Source organism: Typopeltis vanoorti, chromosome 15 (assembly GCF_054136105.1).
Source record: "Typopeltis vanoorti isolate ZY-2024b chromosome 15, IOZ_Tvanoo_1.0, whole genome shotgun sequence".
Lineage (NCBI taxonomy): Eukaryota > Metazoa > Arthropoda > Arachnida > Uropygi > Thelyphonidae > Typopeltis > Typopeltis vanoorti.
The window spans coordinates 106,469,318-106,485,804 of NC_143563.1; the positions used below are offsets into that span (position 1 = coordinate 106,469,318).

Consider the following 16,487-nt stretch of genomic DNA (forward strand, 5'->3'; position numbering starts at 1 on the left):
AACATAAATTAAAGTTGCTTATGATTGGAAAATCAAAAAGACCATTTAAGAACTACTGCCTTCCGGTTTTGTATGAAGTCAATGTAAAGGATGAATGAATGTCGAACTTTTTTCAAACTGGTTTCACAACAATTTAGTACTGTCTGTTAAAACTTATTCAAAATCCCAGAATTTAGAACAGAAAGCACTTTTATTATTGGATAACTGTCCTGGACATCCTCCGGCAGATGAACTGATTAGTGAAGAAGGAAATTTTACGGATATGTTTTTGCCTCCAAACTGTACTCCACTGTTGCAACCAATGGATCAGAACATAATACAATCCATTAAATTACAATATCGTAAAGACCTGCTTTTAAATGTAATTTCCCAAAATTATGATGTCACCACATCAATAAAAAATATACATTTGAAGGATGTAACATTCTCAGTTGCTGCTGCTTGGGAAGCCATTGAACCTGAAGCAATTGACCGTCATGGAAAAAACTGTGGCCTTCTAGAATTTACCAAGATAACTACGGTGATAAACAAAAAGAGGAAATTCAAAACGTGCATAATTTGGTTAAAAATATAAATCCAGATGTTATGGAATGGATTACAGACAAATAGAACTGAAAGTGAATTCAAAATCAAATCAGATGCTGAAATTATAAATATAACACCAGAGAATGAATTAAAAGACTCTTCTTCTTCTGCAGCTTCTCCCACTTAAGTGGGGTCACTGTTTGTAATGAGTCTCCTCCACACCTTCCTGTCTTGGGCTGTCACCACATCCAAGTTCATCTTCAAGTCCTCTTCTACCAGCTCCCTCCATCTCTTCTTTGGCCGCCCACGCTTCCGCCTTCCTTGCACATCCATTTGTGACCCTTCTTCCCACATATTCGTCCTCCCTCCTCATCACATGACCAAACGATCTCAACCTTGCCTCCTGTATTTTCGCTAAGTTCGTAACTTTCACTGTTCCCCTGACATAGTCATTTCTCAGACAATCCTTTCTGGTCACACCGCACATCCACCTAAGCATTCTCATCTCTGCTACTTCCATCCTGCTGATATTATTTTTCCTCAGGGCCACAGTTTCTATAGCATATGTCATAGCTGGCCTCACTACTGTCCTATAAATTTTGCCTTTCAGATTGATCGGCACCCTCTTATCGCATAACGCTCCAGCCATCTCCCTCCAGTTCCTCCAACCCGCTTGTATCCTGCATCCCACTTCCTTCTCAGCTCCTCCATCTTCTTCCACTGTTGAACCTAAGTATCTAAAGTCTCTCACCTTCCTGATGACATTTCCTTCCAGCTCCAGATCTGTCTCCTGGCCGCCGCCCACTGCGCAACACATATACTCTGTCTTACTTCTGCTCAGTCTCATACCTCTCTTCCAGTACTTTTCTCCATCTTTCCAGTTTAGTTCCCGCTTCTTCTCTTGAATCTACACACAACAAGATGTCATCTGCATACAACATTGTCCAAGGCGCATATTCTCTCACCTCCTCTGTTACCACCTCCATCACAATATTAAACAGAAACGGACTTAATGCTGACCCTTGATGCAAGCCAACTGTTACTTGAAAACTTTCTGTCTGTCCCAAACAGGTCCAAACACTTGTCTTCACATTTCTGTACATTTCCCGCACCAACCTGACATATTTCTCCGGAACCTTCTTCTCCCTCAGACACCTCCAGACTTCTAGCCTTGGCACTCTATCGTATGCTTTCTCCAGATCAATAAATACCAGATGTAGCTCCCTTTGTTTCTCTCGGTATTTTTCCATCATCTGCCATAACCCAAAGATAGCATCTGTTGTTGATCTACCAGGCAAGAAGCCAAATTGTTCCTTTGCAATCTCCACCTCCTTCCTCAATCTACCATCAAGAACCCTTTCTAGGATCTTCATTGTGTGGGACATCAACTTTATTCCTCTGTAATTAGACTGATGACAATAAAGAACTCGAAGAAAAAAAGCAAAACACGAAGAGGCAGTTGACAGTTTTAATATGTGATAGAATGAGCTAAGCAGAATAATATGCCATTCTACAAAATTTTATTGCTAATGCAGCTCTGAGAAGAAGCATTTGAAAAAAGTTTGGCTTCCAAGAAGCAAAAGAAAATCAGTGACTTTTTTTTTTACAAAGAAATAAAAAAAAATGTGTGTTATTTTGTGAAACTTTGTGTTGTGTATAAGAAAGTGATATATATATTTTTTTAAAGCAAATTAAGTTATGTACTGAACTATGCAATTTTATTAAATCAGAATCCTCAACAATACAGGTACATACAAACTAAATTTTTTACTAAAATAAACTGTATTATTTAAGTTTTACATTAGAGTACAATAGCTTTTTTTCTATCAGTTACTTTATTTATTTACAGAATTAAATTGATGTACCATTAGAATCTAATTGTCTTAAATGCTAGTTATTGTTGTCTCTTGGGGAAAATTTGCTAATCCAAACAAGCATGGTTTTTATTAGTTCGGATTAGAGAGATACCACTATATTTATATTTAGTACCTGTTTCTACCTGCACATAGGAAGTGTTTCTTATGATCTTATGCAAATAATTCTCTGCAGATATCAACATATCCATCTCCAGTGATATACTTGAAATCAAGAGAGAAAAGTTTTTGCATCCACAAAATTATTTTAATATTTGAAATGGATAGCATTTTTAGCCAAAAATTGAAGAAAGCAATTAATAATAATAAAAACTTGACTCAAAAGGTTTGAAGAATTTCATTCCATTTAAAATTTTATATTGCTTGAGTAATGTTAATGAATACCGTCCAACCACAGATGCAAGACCCCTCGACATTTCTGCACATGGCAGAAGAAGGTGAATCATTCTGATAAGCGTTTATTATAATTATGTCAGAAAATTTGCTTTTCTTTTATGAAAATTACAGTTTTTAAAGTGGTAACTATTTTGCTTGTACAACAGCTGGAATATTTTACATATAAAGTATATGATTTTGCATGCTGGTGACGAATTCATACATCGCCTTATTTGTTTCTCTCCTTCAACATGAATTGACTCTTGACACTGTGCCAGCCAGGGTTCTCGCATGTGTGGTCGGACAGTAGTCAACTACATTCTATTTTTTATTTTATTATCTCCAGGATTCCGTTTTATATTTATTAGAAAGATTTGGAATGCCTTTCATTTTTTTCCCCTCAGTACCTGTCTTCCTTAATTACATGCTTAGTTTCTGGGTGAAGTTCTAAAATTTGGGTCTGCAAATTTATTAGCAGGTTCAAGAGATCTGTCACTGACCTTTTACCTGAAATTATACAACTTTGTTAGGTGAAATAACAAATGTACCATAATTATATTCAAAATAAATATATTTTTAAATTTACGATTAACATTTTTCTTGGAATAAAAGTACCAAAAATTAAAACTAGATGACATAATGGTGTAATCAGTTGCATTGACCTGGGGACATCAGGTCAATGCAACTTAATGTAAGGTGTCTTCAAATAAATGATAGAATATTGAGGAGGTAAAGGATCTTAGGTTGATGAAAGTTGAAGTTTAGGGGACATATTGCAAAAGTGGTGAAGGTGACCTAAACCAGAGGACTGAGAGCATGTAAACTGCAGAGTTTGATGAATATAAGATGAAGGCATGATGTGATTGAGATGTTTAATCTGTTGAGAGGTATTTAAAAAAATGACAGTGAGGAGATTTTTTCATATGGTAAAGTAAAGAGAAATAAGAACTATAGGGACTTCATGTTAAATATAAGAAGTTAATATGCTTTAGGAATTATATAATAAGAACTATACTTTTTATGCATTATCCAACAGCATATCCTTAAAATAATGAACAAATAAAAAGAATTTAAAAAATTCATTTGCAAGTACAAGGTTGTGATGAAAAGTTGTGATAATCACCATGAAGGAAATGAAGCAGAACCATGTTCTAGGTGTTTATCAGAACTTTTCTGCCCCCTTTGCATAACTAAATAACTAGTATTTAAAACAAATTATTGGTATTTCGATGTTTTGCAGCAAAATACCAATACACTATTATAACCAACTGTTTCTGGGAGTACCTACAAGATTGCTAAATTTAGAGTCAAGTAATGTAGAGTATTACCAACAATTTTGAATGTTAATTAAAGAAAAGTGTAAACACATGAAAAAAAATTTTTTTGGATAGAAAATTGCAATTTACTTTAGTTAAGCCACAGCAAGGCTCAAACATAGAGCCAATTCTGTTAGCTAGAGGCAAGAAATACCAGTCTTTCTCATGTCCAGCAGGCCTGGTGGTTCAAAACACATTAAACATTCTCATTGCTCTGGTTAGATATGTTTATTATTTATCTATTGCAGCAAAAGCATCGAATGCGAGAGAATGGAAATGTAAAACATTAAATTTGAATTTATCACATAACTGCAGCTATGCTGGAAAATTAATAGTTTAGTCTTGTAGTGATTTCAGTAAAATCATTTAAGAAAATTTTCTTCTGAATTCTTTAAAAGATGGAACTTTGAAAAAAAAAGTTATCAACAGTTTTAATACTTTAGATTTTATTTTATAAGGTTTTATGTTGAGACTTTCATATAGAAAGTTCATTCATTCTAAAGTGATGCTATGGTTTTAGTAGTTTATTCAGTGGAGCTTGTTGTTACTTTCATAAGAAAAGTGAAGTTATAGAAGTGTTTTGGATGAAGACAAGGTAGGATAGCAGCCAACATCAGAATTGCTGAACACAAGGACTACATCATGGTGCAGAGTTCCACCATTATAGCCATTCAAGCTGTAATGGTGGAAATGGTGTAACTTGAAAACCATGATTTGGACACCTGTCATAGAATACGTTGGTATAAGGCCATTCTACTCCATAGCAACACATGAATATGAAAGACTTCTTGGATCTGCATCTACCTTAAGAAACCTATGCTAACCTCAACAAATTAAAAAGTTATTGTTGATAGTGATGTTTTCTCCCTGGTGCAGGACACCAGAGTGTACAGAGGATTTGAAATTGGAAGTGATCACTATTTAGTCTTGAGCAGGATAAAATTGAATTTCATATTGAAAAGAATAACATGTAAGAAAGTTTTAAAGCGAATAAAAGTTGAGCAGCTCTCAGATGTAAACTGTAGACTAAAATACAGAAATATTATTGAAAAGAAAATGAAAGAGTTTGAGAACAGGAATCAAGCCTTGGAGATTCAGTGGCAAACTCTGAAGGAAACATTGATTGATTCTGCCAGAGAGGCATGTGGTGAGGTTGTGTGCAAAGATAAAAAAATCAGAACTCCCTGGTGGACACAGGAAGTTAAAGAGGCAGTGAAAGAAAAGAAGAAAGCATATCAAAAGTTCCTGGCAAATAAGTCAGCTTTTACTCTTACAGAATACAGAGACAAATGTAAGAAAGCTAAACAGTGTGTAAAACTAGCTAAACAAAAGTCATGGGAGGACTTTGGCAAGAATATAGAAAATAAATATCAAGAAGGTGGCAAAATATTCTGGAGGTTGTTGAAGAAGCTTAGGAATGGAGGAAAGAGTGCTGTAAAAGGAATTAGAGATGATAAAGGTGAAATGAAAACAGGAGAAAAAGATATCCTTGAAGTATGGAGTAATTACTTTGAAAAACTGCGAAATGAAACAAGCAGTGATGACAGCACAGTGATAAAAAACACTGACCAGGTATGCAGTCAGGAATACATATCCATACTTGAAGTAGAAAAAGCCATCAAAGGCTTGAAATGTGGAAAGGCAGCAGGAGTAGATGATATTCGACCAGAAATGCTGAAGTATGGTGGTATAAGAGTCTTACAGTGGCTGCACTGCATAGTTCAGAAAGCCTGGACAGAGGGACGAATTCCCGATGATTGGAGTAGAGCTCTCATAGTACCCATATATAAAAAGGGAAATAAAACTGAATGTGAGAATTATAGAGGTATTTCCCTACTGAGTGTTCCTGGCAAGATCTATGCAAGTATACTTGAGAAACGGTTGAGAAGAATTGTGGAAGAAAAGCTTGGTGAAGAACAAGCTGGATTCAGGCCAAATAGAGGCTGTCAGGATCAGATCTTCACTTTACGACAAATAGTCGAGAAAGCATGGGAATATAACAAAGATCTGTATTTAAGTTTTGTCGATTTGGAAAAGGCATATGACAAAGTGCCAAGAGAGAAGCTATTCAATACGCTGCAGTTATATGGTGTCAATGGGGCATTATATCAAGCAATACTCAGTCTTTATTTGAGTTGTGAGTCAGCAGTTAGAATTGAAGGAAGTACAGGAAGATGGTTTAATGTTAAATCTGGTGTGAGACAAGGATGTACATTATCCCCTCTGTTATTCATTATCTATATGGATCACATTATGAAGGAATGTGGTATTAAACCTGATATCAAAATTGGAGATGTTAATGTCAGCTCTTTGCTTTATGCGGATGATGTTATACTTCTAAATAAATCCGCTACAAGTCTGCAAGATTCTCTGACTAAATTGAATAGCTGTTGTAATAGATATGGTATGAAGGTCAGCAATAAAAAGACAAAGACAATGAAAATAGGCAGAATCATTGAAAATGTCAACTGTGTTGTGAATGGAGAACCTATGGAACAAGTAAAACATTTCAGCTACTTAGGCACAATTTTTACTGAAGATGGTAAACTAAATATAGAAATAGACAACAGAATCAGCAAAGCTGGTATCGTGGGAAGTCAATTGAATAAATTCATATGGAATAAGAAAGAAATTAGTCGGAACACTAAATTAGCTGTATACAAGACTGTGTTCAAACCAATTTTAACTTATGGATCTGAGAGCTGGGTCAGAAGTAAAACACTTGACCAAAGACTAGAGACCGCAGATATGAGAGTTCTGAGAAAGATTAGAGGCGTGAACAGATGGCATCAATGGCAATATCATATTAAAAATGAGGATATTAGGAAAGAACTTGACATTGTCAGCATCCAGGAATGCGTTAGCAGAGCTAATCTCAGATGGTATGGTCACTTAAATAGAATGGGAGAGGAAAGATTAGCAAAACAAGTGTTCTCTGCCAGGTTGGCAGGAAAACGACCCAGAGGAAGACCAAGATATAGGTGGATTGATACGGTACAAAGTGCCTTAGACGATAGAAATATAAGATCTGATAATGTTGAAGTCTTGACAAGTAACAGACTGATTTGGAGGAAAATTGTAGATAGGAAGTTAGTAATGATGTAATTTTTTCATGTAGTACTGTCATATCCTGTACACCCCTTGAGGGTACATGGCAGGAATTTGATGATGATGATGTCATAGAATACGTTGGTATAAGGCCATTCTACTCCATAGCAACACATGAATATGAAAGACTTTTCCTTGGATCTGCATCCACCTTAAGAAACCTATGCTAACCTCAACAAATTTAGTTTCATGAAATTACTCCAAATTTGGGAAGAACTTTAGCCCAACAGCCAAGGGCACCCAATTTAGCCAAAACAGGGGAGGGTACTATTTGGGACTTTAGCCCTACTTTCAGTTAACATGCTTCAACCTTATTACTTAGTGTAGTGCCTTCGTACACATATCTTATTAGATTTTGTTCCGTGATGATGGCAATTTGACTTTGCTGAATATTGGAAGTATTAATCAAATTTATTTTAGTTAATATATTAGTCTATGTTGTAATTTCCTTTAAAAATAGTTACATCCTCTTTGACTCTTTTTGTGTCACATGTGGCATGCATGTTTTCACTCTGCTATACCATGTCAGAGTGTCTAATCCTAGGATCTCCTCTTTTTATTCTTCAGCTAAGAAATCTCTTAGCCCCATCCTTCGTGCCAGATTCCTATATTATCTTTACTACTATCCTAATGCCAGCAACTATTCTGAACTTTTTGGTTTCCTTTCATTAAATGATGGTCTTTGCCAGTCAAACTTTCCTATTAGTAAGGTCATTTTCCTTGTTTAATACTAATAACTCAACTAGCTTTCCTTTTCTGACTACATATATCAAGCAGATAGATATGCTGATGTTTGTTATCAAAAGATCTTAAAGTGAATTGTTTAATCAGAACTGTTGTGGTTGTTCTCTAAGCAATTCAGACCATGAATTTTTTCTTCCATGGAGAATTCGCATGCACCCACTCTCATCCATATAAGAAAGCAAGTGGAATGATCTCTATGCCTACTATGCCTCATTTCCTTGGCAGAAACTGAATTATTATTTGGATCATAAAACTGAATTCAGTAATTCAGTTTTATGATCCAAATGTTTCAGTGAACTAATCACTGAAAAAGTGCTAAGGGCATTATTTCAGTTATTTAAACACAATTTTTAGCAAAAATTTATTTCCATATTTAATTTATGGCAAATTAAATATGGAAATAAATAAGAGAGTTAGCAAAGATGGTGCGTATTTCTTGAATAATTATTCAAGTAAAATACACACTGCATTAATTACACATATTTTGATGTAAACAATAATACTATGACTTTATGACAATCTACTCATATGATGCTTTGCAATTATGACCATTTATACGATACTGCATTCACTCATGTGACAGTTTTAGCAATATGAATCAACATCCCATGAATCAACCAATGCGAGTTTTCATGAACTGTCTGTTTACAACATCACTGCTTATAAAAAATAATTAACATTGGGTTTATAGGTTGTAATAATTATTACATAAAACCTACTGGTTTTGACACTTAAGCTAGTGGCTTAATCTGGGTTTGGGATGAACACAAAAATATACAACAAGCATTAAATATGAATCATAGGTTTTTTTATGTAATGATTCATATTTAACACTTATTGTATATTTGTATGTTCATCCCAAACCCAGATGAAGCCACTAGCTGAAGTGGCAAAACTAGTAGGTTTTATTGAATAATTATTATGACCTATAAACTCAGTGTTAGTTATATTTTATTATTAGTTTTTTGGTCTAAAAATAATCAACATACTCATCAACATCATGCTTGTTCAAGTCTCTCTGTATATTTGTGTTTCACTGTGAATTATAAACAGTTTATAATTATTTTATTTGTGTTAATAATGGCAGTTAAAATTCAAAGTTAAAGTACTGTTGCCTCCAGTGAAAAGAAGAATACATTTGTAAACCTATTACATTGCATACTAAAATTATTAAATTCAGTGAAGATGGTGTATCAAAATTATTGCCCTATCAATCTCCATTCAACGATATACACAATTTTCAAAAAATTATTAGCAACGAATGCAGAAGGGACTAGATTTTTGCCAACCTCCAGAACAAACAGGATACAGAAAAAATTTCATCACCATTGATCATATACGAGGTGGTATCAAAAAGTTTAGAGACTAGGTTTGTAACATGCCAACAGATGACAACGCAAGGCTGCACGCACAGGGAGCACCTACCTTCATAAGTCAGTGTGCCAAAAGACGTCGCCCTGTGTACATCGGGAGCTGTGCAACTGATGCTATTCTGACCACCTGAATTACCACATCTGCGATTTCATCATGGACAGCAAGTTAGAACAAAGAGCAAACGTGAAATTTACGTTTGAAAAAATGTGAAATTCGAGGATCATTACCAGCGACAAAACTTGGGTGTACTGGTACAACCCTGAGACGAAGCAACAGTCTTCACAATGGAGGAGCCCATCATCTCCATGACCGAAAAAGGCGAGGCAGGTCCGCAGCTCGACCAAGTGCATGCTCATTGTCTTTTTTGACATTCTCGGCATTGTGCATCGAGATTCGTCCTCAGGGGCCAGACCATCAATAGCGAGTTCTACTGCCAGGTTTTAAGGCGTCTGAGGGAGGACATTCGGCAAAAGCGACCAGATCTGTGGCACGCGAAAAACTGGATGCTCCACGACGACAATGCACTCTGTCACTGAGCTCTGCTCACGCACGAGTTTCTCACCAGAAACAACATGATCTCACTTCCGCACCCACCCTACTCGCCACAGTTGGCTCCTGCAGACTTTGCCCTCTTCCCAAAGATCAAGATCCAGTTCAAAGGTCACCATTTTGACACCACTGCGGAGATCCATTGCAAATTGCAGAAGGTGCTTGACATGCTCCGAAAAGAAGATTTCCAGGACACATTCCAGAAGTGGCAAGACCACTGGGAGTGCTGTACTGATATGCAAGGGGCCTATTTTGAAGGTGATAGTGTGTAAACGTAGATAAATAAAGTAATTTCTCATAAACAGAGCTAGTTCCGAAACTTTGATACCACCTCGTATATGTAATAAGACAAATAATTGAAATGACAAATGAATACCAAAAACCCTTAGGTCTGGCATTCATTGATTTTGAAAAAGCATTTGATTCAATTAGCTAATTGAATAATAGCTAATTGAACATTAGCTATTTTTGAAGTCCTTAAAAATCAAGTAACTAAAAAACTTACATTGATAGACTTAGTCATAAAAATAAAATTCAACTGCATCTTTAAAATCAGGAACTGATATGAAATTTCCTATAAAAAAGGCAATTAGACAGGGAGATAACATTTCATCTAGATTATTTATAGCAGCGATATAAGAAATTTTTAAACATCTGGATTGGAAAAATAGAGGCATTATGGTAAATGGGAAAGAACTAAAGCACCTACGATTTCCTGATGATATTATCTTAGGAAACTGCAGAAGATCTTCAATGAATGATCAATGAACTGAATGCAAAAAGTAAAAAAGAAAAGATTAAATATAAACAAAGACAAAAACAAAAATAATGTGTAATAAATACATCACCAAAAAGCCAATACAAATGGAACACCAGGAAATTGATATAGTGACTTCTTATGTTTACCTAGGACAAAAAATTAGGGTAGGGGAAGACTGGAAGAAGAAATTTACACAGATTTCAACTTGGAAAACACCATGAAAAGCACTCAAAGGAAACATCCTAATCTGCCTTAAAAGAAAAATATCTGACAGTAGTATACTTCCAGTCATGACTTATGTAAGTGAAACATGGACTTCGACTAAAAAATTGGCCAATAAGCTGAGGATTACTCAGAGGAAAATGGAAAATAAAATAGTAAATCAGTACTCGGTAATACCATTCTAGATAAAATGGCACAATACGTGGGTCAAAATTCAGACGAGGGCGAGAAAACAGCTATTAATAGATACAAATGACAATGGGCGGGTCACATTGCAAGAAGTAACACTCAAAAATGAATAATATATGCACGTAAACACAAGAAAGATATTTAATTAACCAAATATTTCAGTCTGGAAATAGCAGACCATCTTCAGTGGCACTACAAGAATGGCCTGCTATTTCCAGATGAAATATTTGGTTAATTAAATATCTTTCTTGTGTTTACGTGCATATATTATTCAGTTTTTATGTCACAAGTATCCTTAAAACATCAAACACTCAAAAATGAACAAAGCTGATATCAGAATGGTATCCTAGAGATTGAAAGAGAGCTACAGGAAGACCTAAGAGATGGTGAGAGGATGAGATTATGGCAGGAACTCCTCAGTAGCATAGAAAGGCTCAAGATAGGAATGAATGAATGGAGGACTTTAAAGGGGGGGGGCTCAAATATTAATGGCAAATTAATATATGCTGATATTTTCAAGGATACATGGTATTACCATTCTAGATAGAAAACACAATACTTGGGTAAGAGCTCAGATGAGGGTGAGAGACAGTATAACAGCCATTAAAAGATACAATGACTATGGGCAGGTCACACTGCAAGAAGTAACTCTCAAAAACGGACAAAGTAGATCAGGGGTCGGCATGCAGCCCAAATGTGCAATTTGAATTTGCACCTCAGGTTATAAAGTGGATATAGATAATTTGGCTAAGGGAAAATAATCATAAAAGTCACATTAAGCAGGGAGACACACATATTGTGATGCACAAACTATATTACTTTATGTGATAATTTTTCATTGAGTTTCATTTTCATGCTTGTTTCATATCTCGTATTTTAAATATTTCTGTGTTTTTTTTAAATTGATAACTTAAGTATTTTTCACTCACTATTTTCTCTTAATTAAACGCTTGCGGCCCGATTATTAAAAATAAAAGTTGAATGTGGCCCATAAGTCTGAAAAAGTTGCCGATCGCTGAAGCAGATAATCAGAATGGTAACCCAGAGATGGAAAGAGCTACAGAAAGACCTGAGAGATGGTGGGAGGATGAGATTAAAGATATAGCAGGAACTCAGTGGCATGGAACGGCTCAAGATAGGAATGAATGGAGGATTTTGAGGAGGCCTCAAATGTTAATGGCAAATTAATACATGCTGATATTTTCAAGGTATTTCCTAGAGGAATTTGTTCAACTGATGAAGTAAAGGAACAGTTGATATTGCTACTATCACTGATAACTCGGACAGAAGAAACTAAATTAATATATATGTTCCATTACATTATACAAAAATGATATTCTTTATTTTGAATGGAATTAATGTTTCTGTTTGAATATTCTCTCAACTATTCACAACTTCTTTATAAAAAATAAAAAGCTAGTTAATAAAAAAATATGTTTATTAACTGGCTTAATTTCTCTGGATTTCAAACCAACATCTTCAGAGAACATTACATGTTACAGTTAGCCTGCAACAATGAGTAAGTGAAACAACTGAAATTGTAATGGATAAAAGATCTAAAGTCATAAATCTAAACCACCTAAAAGCAGTATACCACAGTGTTATAAAGAGATATGATCTCTGTAGCCATTTGTTATAAGGAGGATTATTTAATTTTTATCAATCCTCATTTATGAGATTTTCTCTATAATGATTGTTTCTATTTCAGAGTGTTTTTATTTATATGCACAAGGGTTCAATTCCAATTGGTGCAAAGACTTTTTACTATTTCTTTCAGAATCCGAAAAATCACTGACTCGAGACCAAATACAAAATATACACATTTAATAAAACAAAAACAATATATATACTTCAATTAAAATTACACAACTAACTAGAAAATTAACTGGATCCAAGGTCTTTTAAGATAAACTTACGCTTTAGAGATCACCCATTTTCTGACTCATTCTATTACTGGTTTATTTAACATATACTTAATCATATCTACTAGACTAAATACCTTGTTTACACAATAACAAAATATTCATAGTCAGTTTCCTTGTTAAGGTCTCTTTCCGAAGATATAAGATTCTCTTCTTTTTCCACAGAATCCTTTCTCATCACCCTTATATAGCACACATTATTCCTCCTAACTCTGAAGTAAGATATTCCGAATTCACCAAAGTATAAGTACTCTTACATCATACAGTTCAATTTTGTTAATTTTTTGAACCAGCAAAAAAGTTTCTTCTACTGCTTTATCTAAGTTGCTAAATTCCATCTCCTTTTCCAGTAGAAATAACAGATAGATCCAGCAACCTTAAAACGGATGAAATTTTCAATCAACGTTTCCTCGAACACTCCTATAGAATGTCAATCGCAATATTTTCTTTTATTTACCAATACTTATTTACAGTCTTAACTTCCTCCCCTTTAAAGGCTCACAATTCTACGATTTCCCTTTTCAGAATCTTCTATTAATATTCCTCCCACTGTGACATACAACTTAAATTCCTAAGAACAAAATTTTGCCGGCCTGTGTTCTTAAACTTATATTAGCTCTCTCTTGTTTATCCTCCATTACTTTGAATACCGAACGCTCTCTTGTTGTTTCCATTACCTCGATACCGAACGCCCTGTCAGCTGTCAATCACCCATCAAACTCCTCGTCAAGCATGCGCACTCCATGAAAGTGGCAAGTAAAAAGTTATGTATAATGGCTGAAGTGTTGTCTGCGTTAGCATCACGAGAACGTCTTTACAAAACACAGCACTTAATAATTTTAAACGACAATAAAATTTTTGAAAGTGACACATTCATTTTGACAAAATAACATCAATAACGTGCACATCATAAGTGCCGACAATACGTATTATGAAAAACCAAAACTAATAATGTACTAACATAAATAATTTGTAAAAATATTCAGAATTTTAAATTATGACTATTTTTACAACAGAAAGAAACAGCTGCTTTAAAAATATTATAAAGAATAAAAATATTGTGATTATTAAAGCTGATAAGGTAATGCCACAGTTATAATGAATGAAGAGGATTACAATGAAAAATGCAGGATCTCCTAAGTGACAATTCTACTTACTAAATTATTGAGTGGATTCCCACTATGTCTCCAAACAAAAAAAAGTCCATAAATTATCCAAAAAAGTGATTTCTTGGTGGAAAGAAATCATCTATTCATTTATGGGGTACCTAAACTCCTCAAATCTAATATTCCCCTATACCCTATAGTTGATAGCATAGAAATCTTACTTGTAAATTTGCTCAACAGTTATCTAAGTTCCTTACCCTCTCCTCATTGGCAACTCCTCTACTTCTATAAAAAATTATGTCCATTTCAAATTACTAGTTAAAAATAACATCCTTAAAAATACAGACATAATGGTTAGTTTCAATGTCACGTCTTTATTTACTAATGTACCACTAACAGACACTCTAGAATTAATTGTCTAATTTCCCCTTGATATCTTCAAATTATTCAAATTTATTATGCATGCAGGTTACTTTACATAGCAAGGAAAAATCTACAATCAGACTAATGGTACTGTCATGGGTTCCCTCTCTTCCCTACCCCCTCCCTTTAAATAACCTTTATATTTAGCACTTGGAAAACACTTTGGATTCTTTGGTTATCTTCCTAAACAGCCAACATCCCCAAATCTACTTCACAGTCGTAAAAAGAATCTAATAACTGTTGGCCTGTTCTCAACAGTATGTATTCTTAAAACACACATAGGGGTAGGACTATTTGTTCTAACGATGTAGTTCTTTCCTAGTGCTTAGTTTTCCCTTTCAGTCCTTTCCAGCTGTAGGTGACTTTGTAGGCATTGCCCACAAAGTATTCCTGGTGAGAATTTTTACAGGGTAGTTCATCATTGCTCCCCAACCCCCCAATTTTATCAGGGCTGAGGACCGGCATATGGCTGAGACATATTCATGACTGTAATCCATGTGTGTTCTGGGGGACGAAAAACACCCTACCTCTGTATGAGACCGGCTAACTCACCTTTAGTTGAAAGAGACCAGATAAAGGTTCCTCACATCACTGACGGGAATTGAACCCAGGTCTTTTTGACCAAAGGGCTTTGTCTATACAGACTGAACTATGGAGGAGCTTGCAGTTCTTTCCATTGAGCTTAAACATCTTTGCCATACTTTCCTGGTCAATGGCTACAGCTCCTACAAAATAGATAAAATACCACAAAGTCCTCTTACCCCCCACCCCTCCTCAAACAACCACTACTTCCAATGCCCTATGTCCAAGGTACAATCTGAAAAGATACCAAAGTACTAATAAAATATAGTACAGTGCAAAAAAAAAAAAAAAAAAAAAAAAAAAAAAAAAAAAAAAAAAAAAAAAACCTGAATAACTACAACGATATATGTTATGGAGTAAATGGATTTATTAATAAAGAAATATGTTTACACATGATATATGTACATCCACAATTATCAGTGGAATCTTGGTCAAACAAAGCATTAATGACAGTAGATTACATGCTCGAAATGGACACCTTGTCTGACAGGTTTTGTAGCACATGCAAAGGTTCTGTATTATCTTGGAGAACAAGGATTGGGACATCTGCTGGACATATCATGTAATTTTATCCCTTAGTTCAGTGGTTCTTAACCTGAGCTGTTCACAAAATGGGCAGTTTACAATAACCTGGGGGTGAAGTGAATGCTAAGGGTGATGGTAAGCATTATAATACTACTAACATAATAAAAGTAAAAAATTCCATATTTAATCTAGCATCACTATTTTTATTGTATGTTTGGCAACACTGTTCAGAATATTGTATGTCTGACAATACTGTTCAAGTTTATTTGCTACTTTTTTAGAATTTTTGCATTGAAAGTTAAGTAATTGGGCTACTTTTTGGTCTGAATTTTCTACATTAAAAATAATTAACTTGGGCTGTTTTTAGCAGAATTCACTACTTTTATAAGCTTTATCTGCTACTTTTCCCAATGCCTATCTGACAACCCTGGTTTGCAGTTTACATCTGGCCCATGGTATCACGTGGCACACTTTGTTGATATTGTGTAGCACTGCAGCCCATTAAAATGAGTGAAAAAAGAAAGCGTCGTCAATATTCAAGTTAATATTTAAAATATGGAGTCATTAGGACTATAAATAATGAGCAGTTACCAATGTGCTTAAAAAACTTGTGAAAAAAACTGTGAAAAAACTTTCTCAAACGAAGGAATGAAGCCTTCAAGAATGATTGAGCATTTAAGAAAAAAGCATCCAAATAAAGCAAAAAAGGATATGGAGTACTTTCACGAATTAAAGACTAAATTTAAAAATTGTCCTGAACTTACAGGGTCGGTTGCAAAACAAAGTAACCAACAAGAGAAGGGACTTGTGCCTTACAAACTTTCAAAATTAATTGCAAAATGTGGAAAGCCACATACTATTGGTGAAACTCTCATCTTACTGGCTATAAATGA

At 34.8% G+C, this 16,487-nt stretch overlaps 1 protein-coding gene across 5 annotated transcripts in view; it reads right to left on the minus strand.

The window, feature by feature from the left end:
• Positions 1-16,487, minus strand: part of Aatf (Apoptosis antagonizing transcription factor) — a 236,731-nt gene that overhangs the window by 162,975 nt on the left and 57,269 nt on the right. For all 5 annotated transcript variants that reach the window (XM_090405096.1, XM_090405095.1, XM_090405093.1 and 2 more), the window contains one exon: positions 3,182-3,281. In XM_090405096.1, coding sequence (XP_090261222.1) covers positions 3,182-3,281 — 100 coding nt within the window. The remainder of the gene's footprint in view (positions 1-3,181; positions 3,282-16,487) is intronic.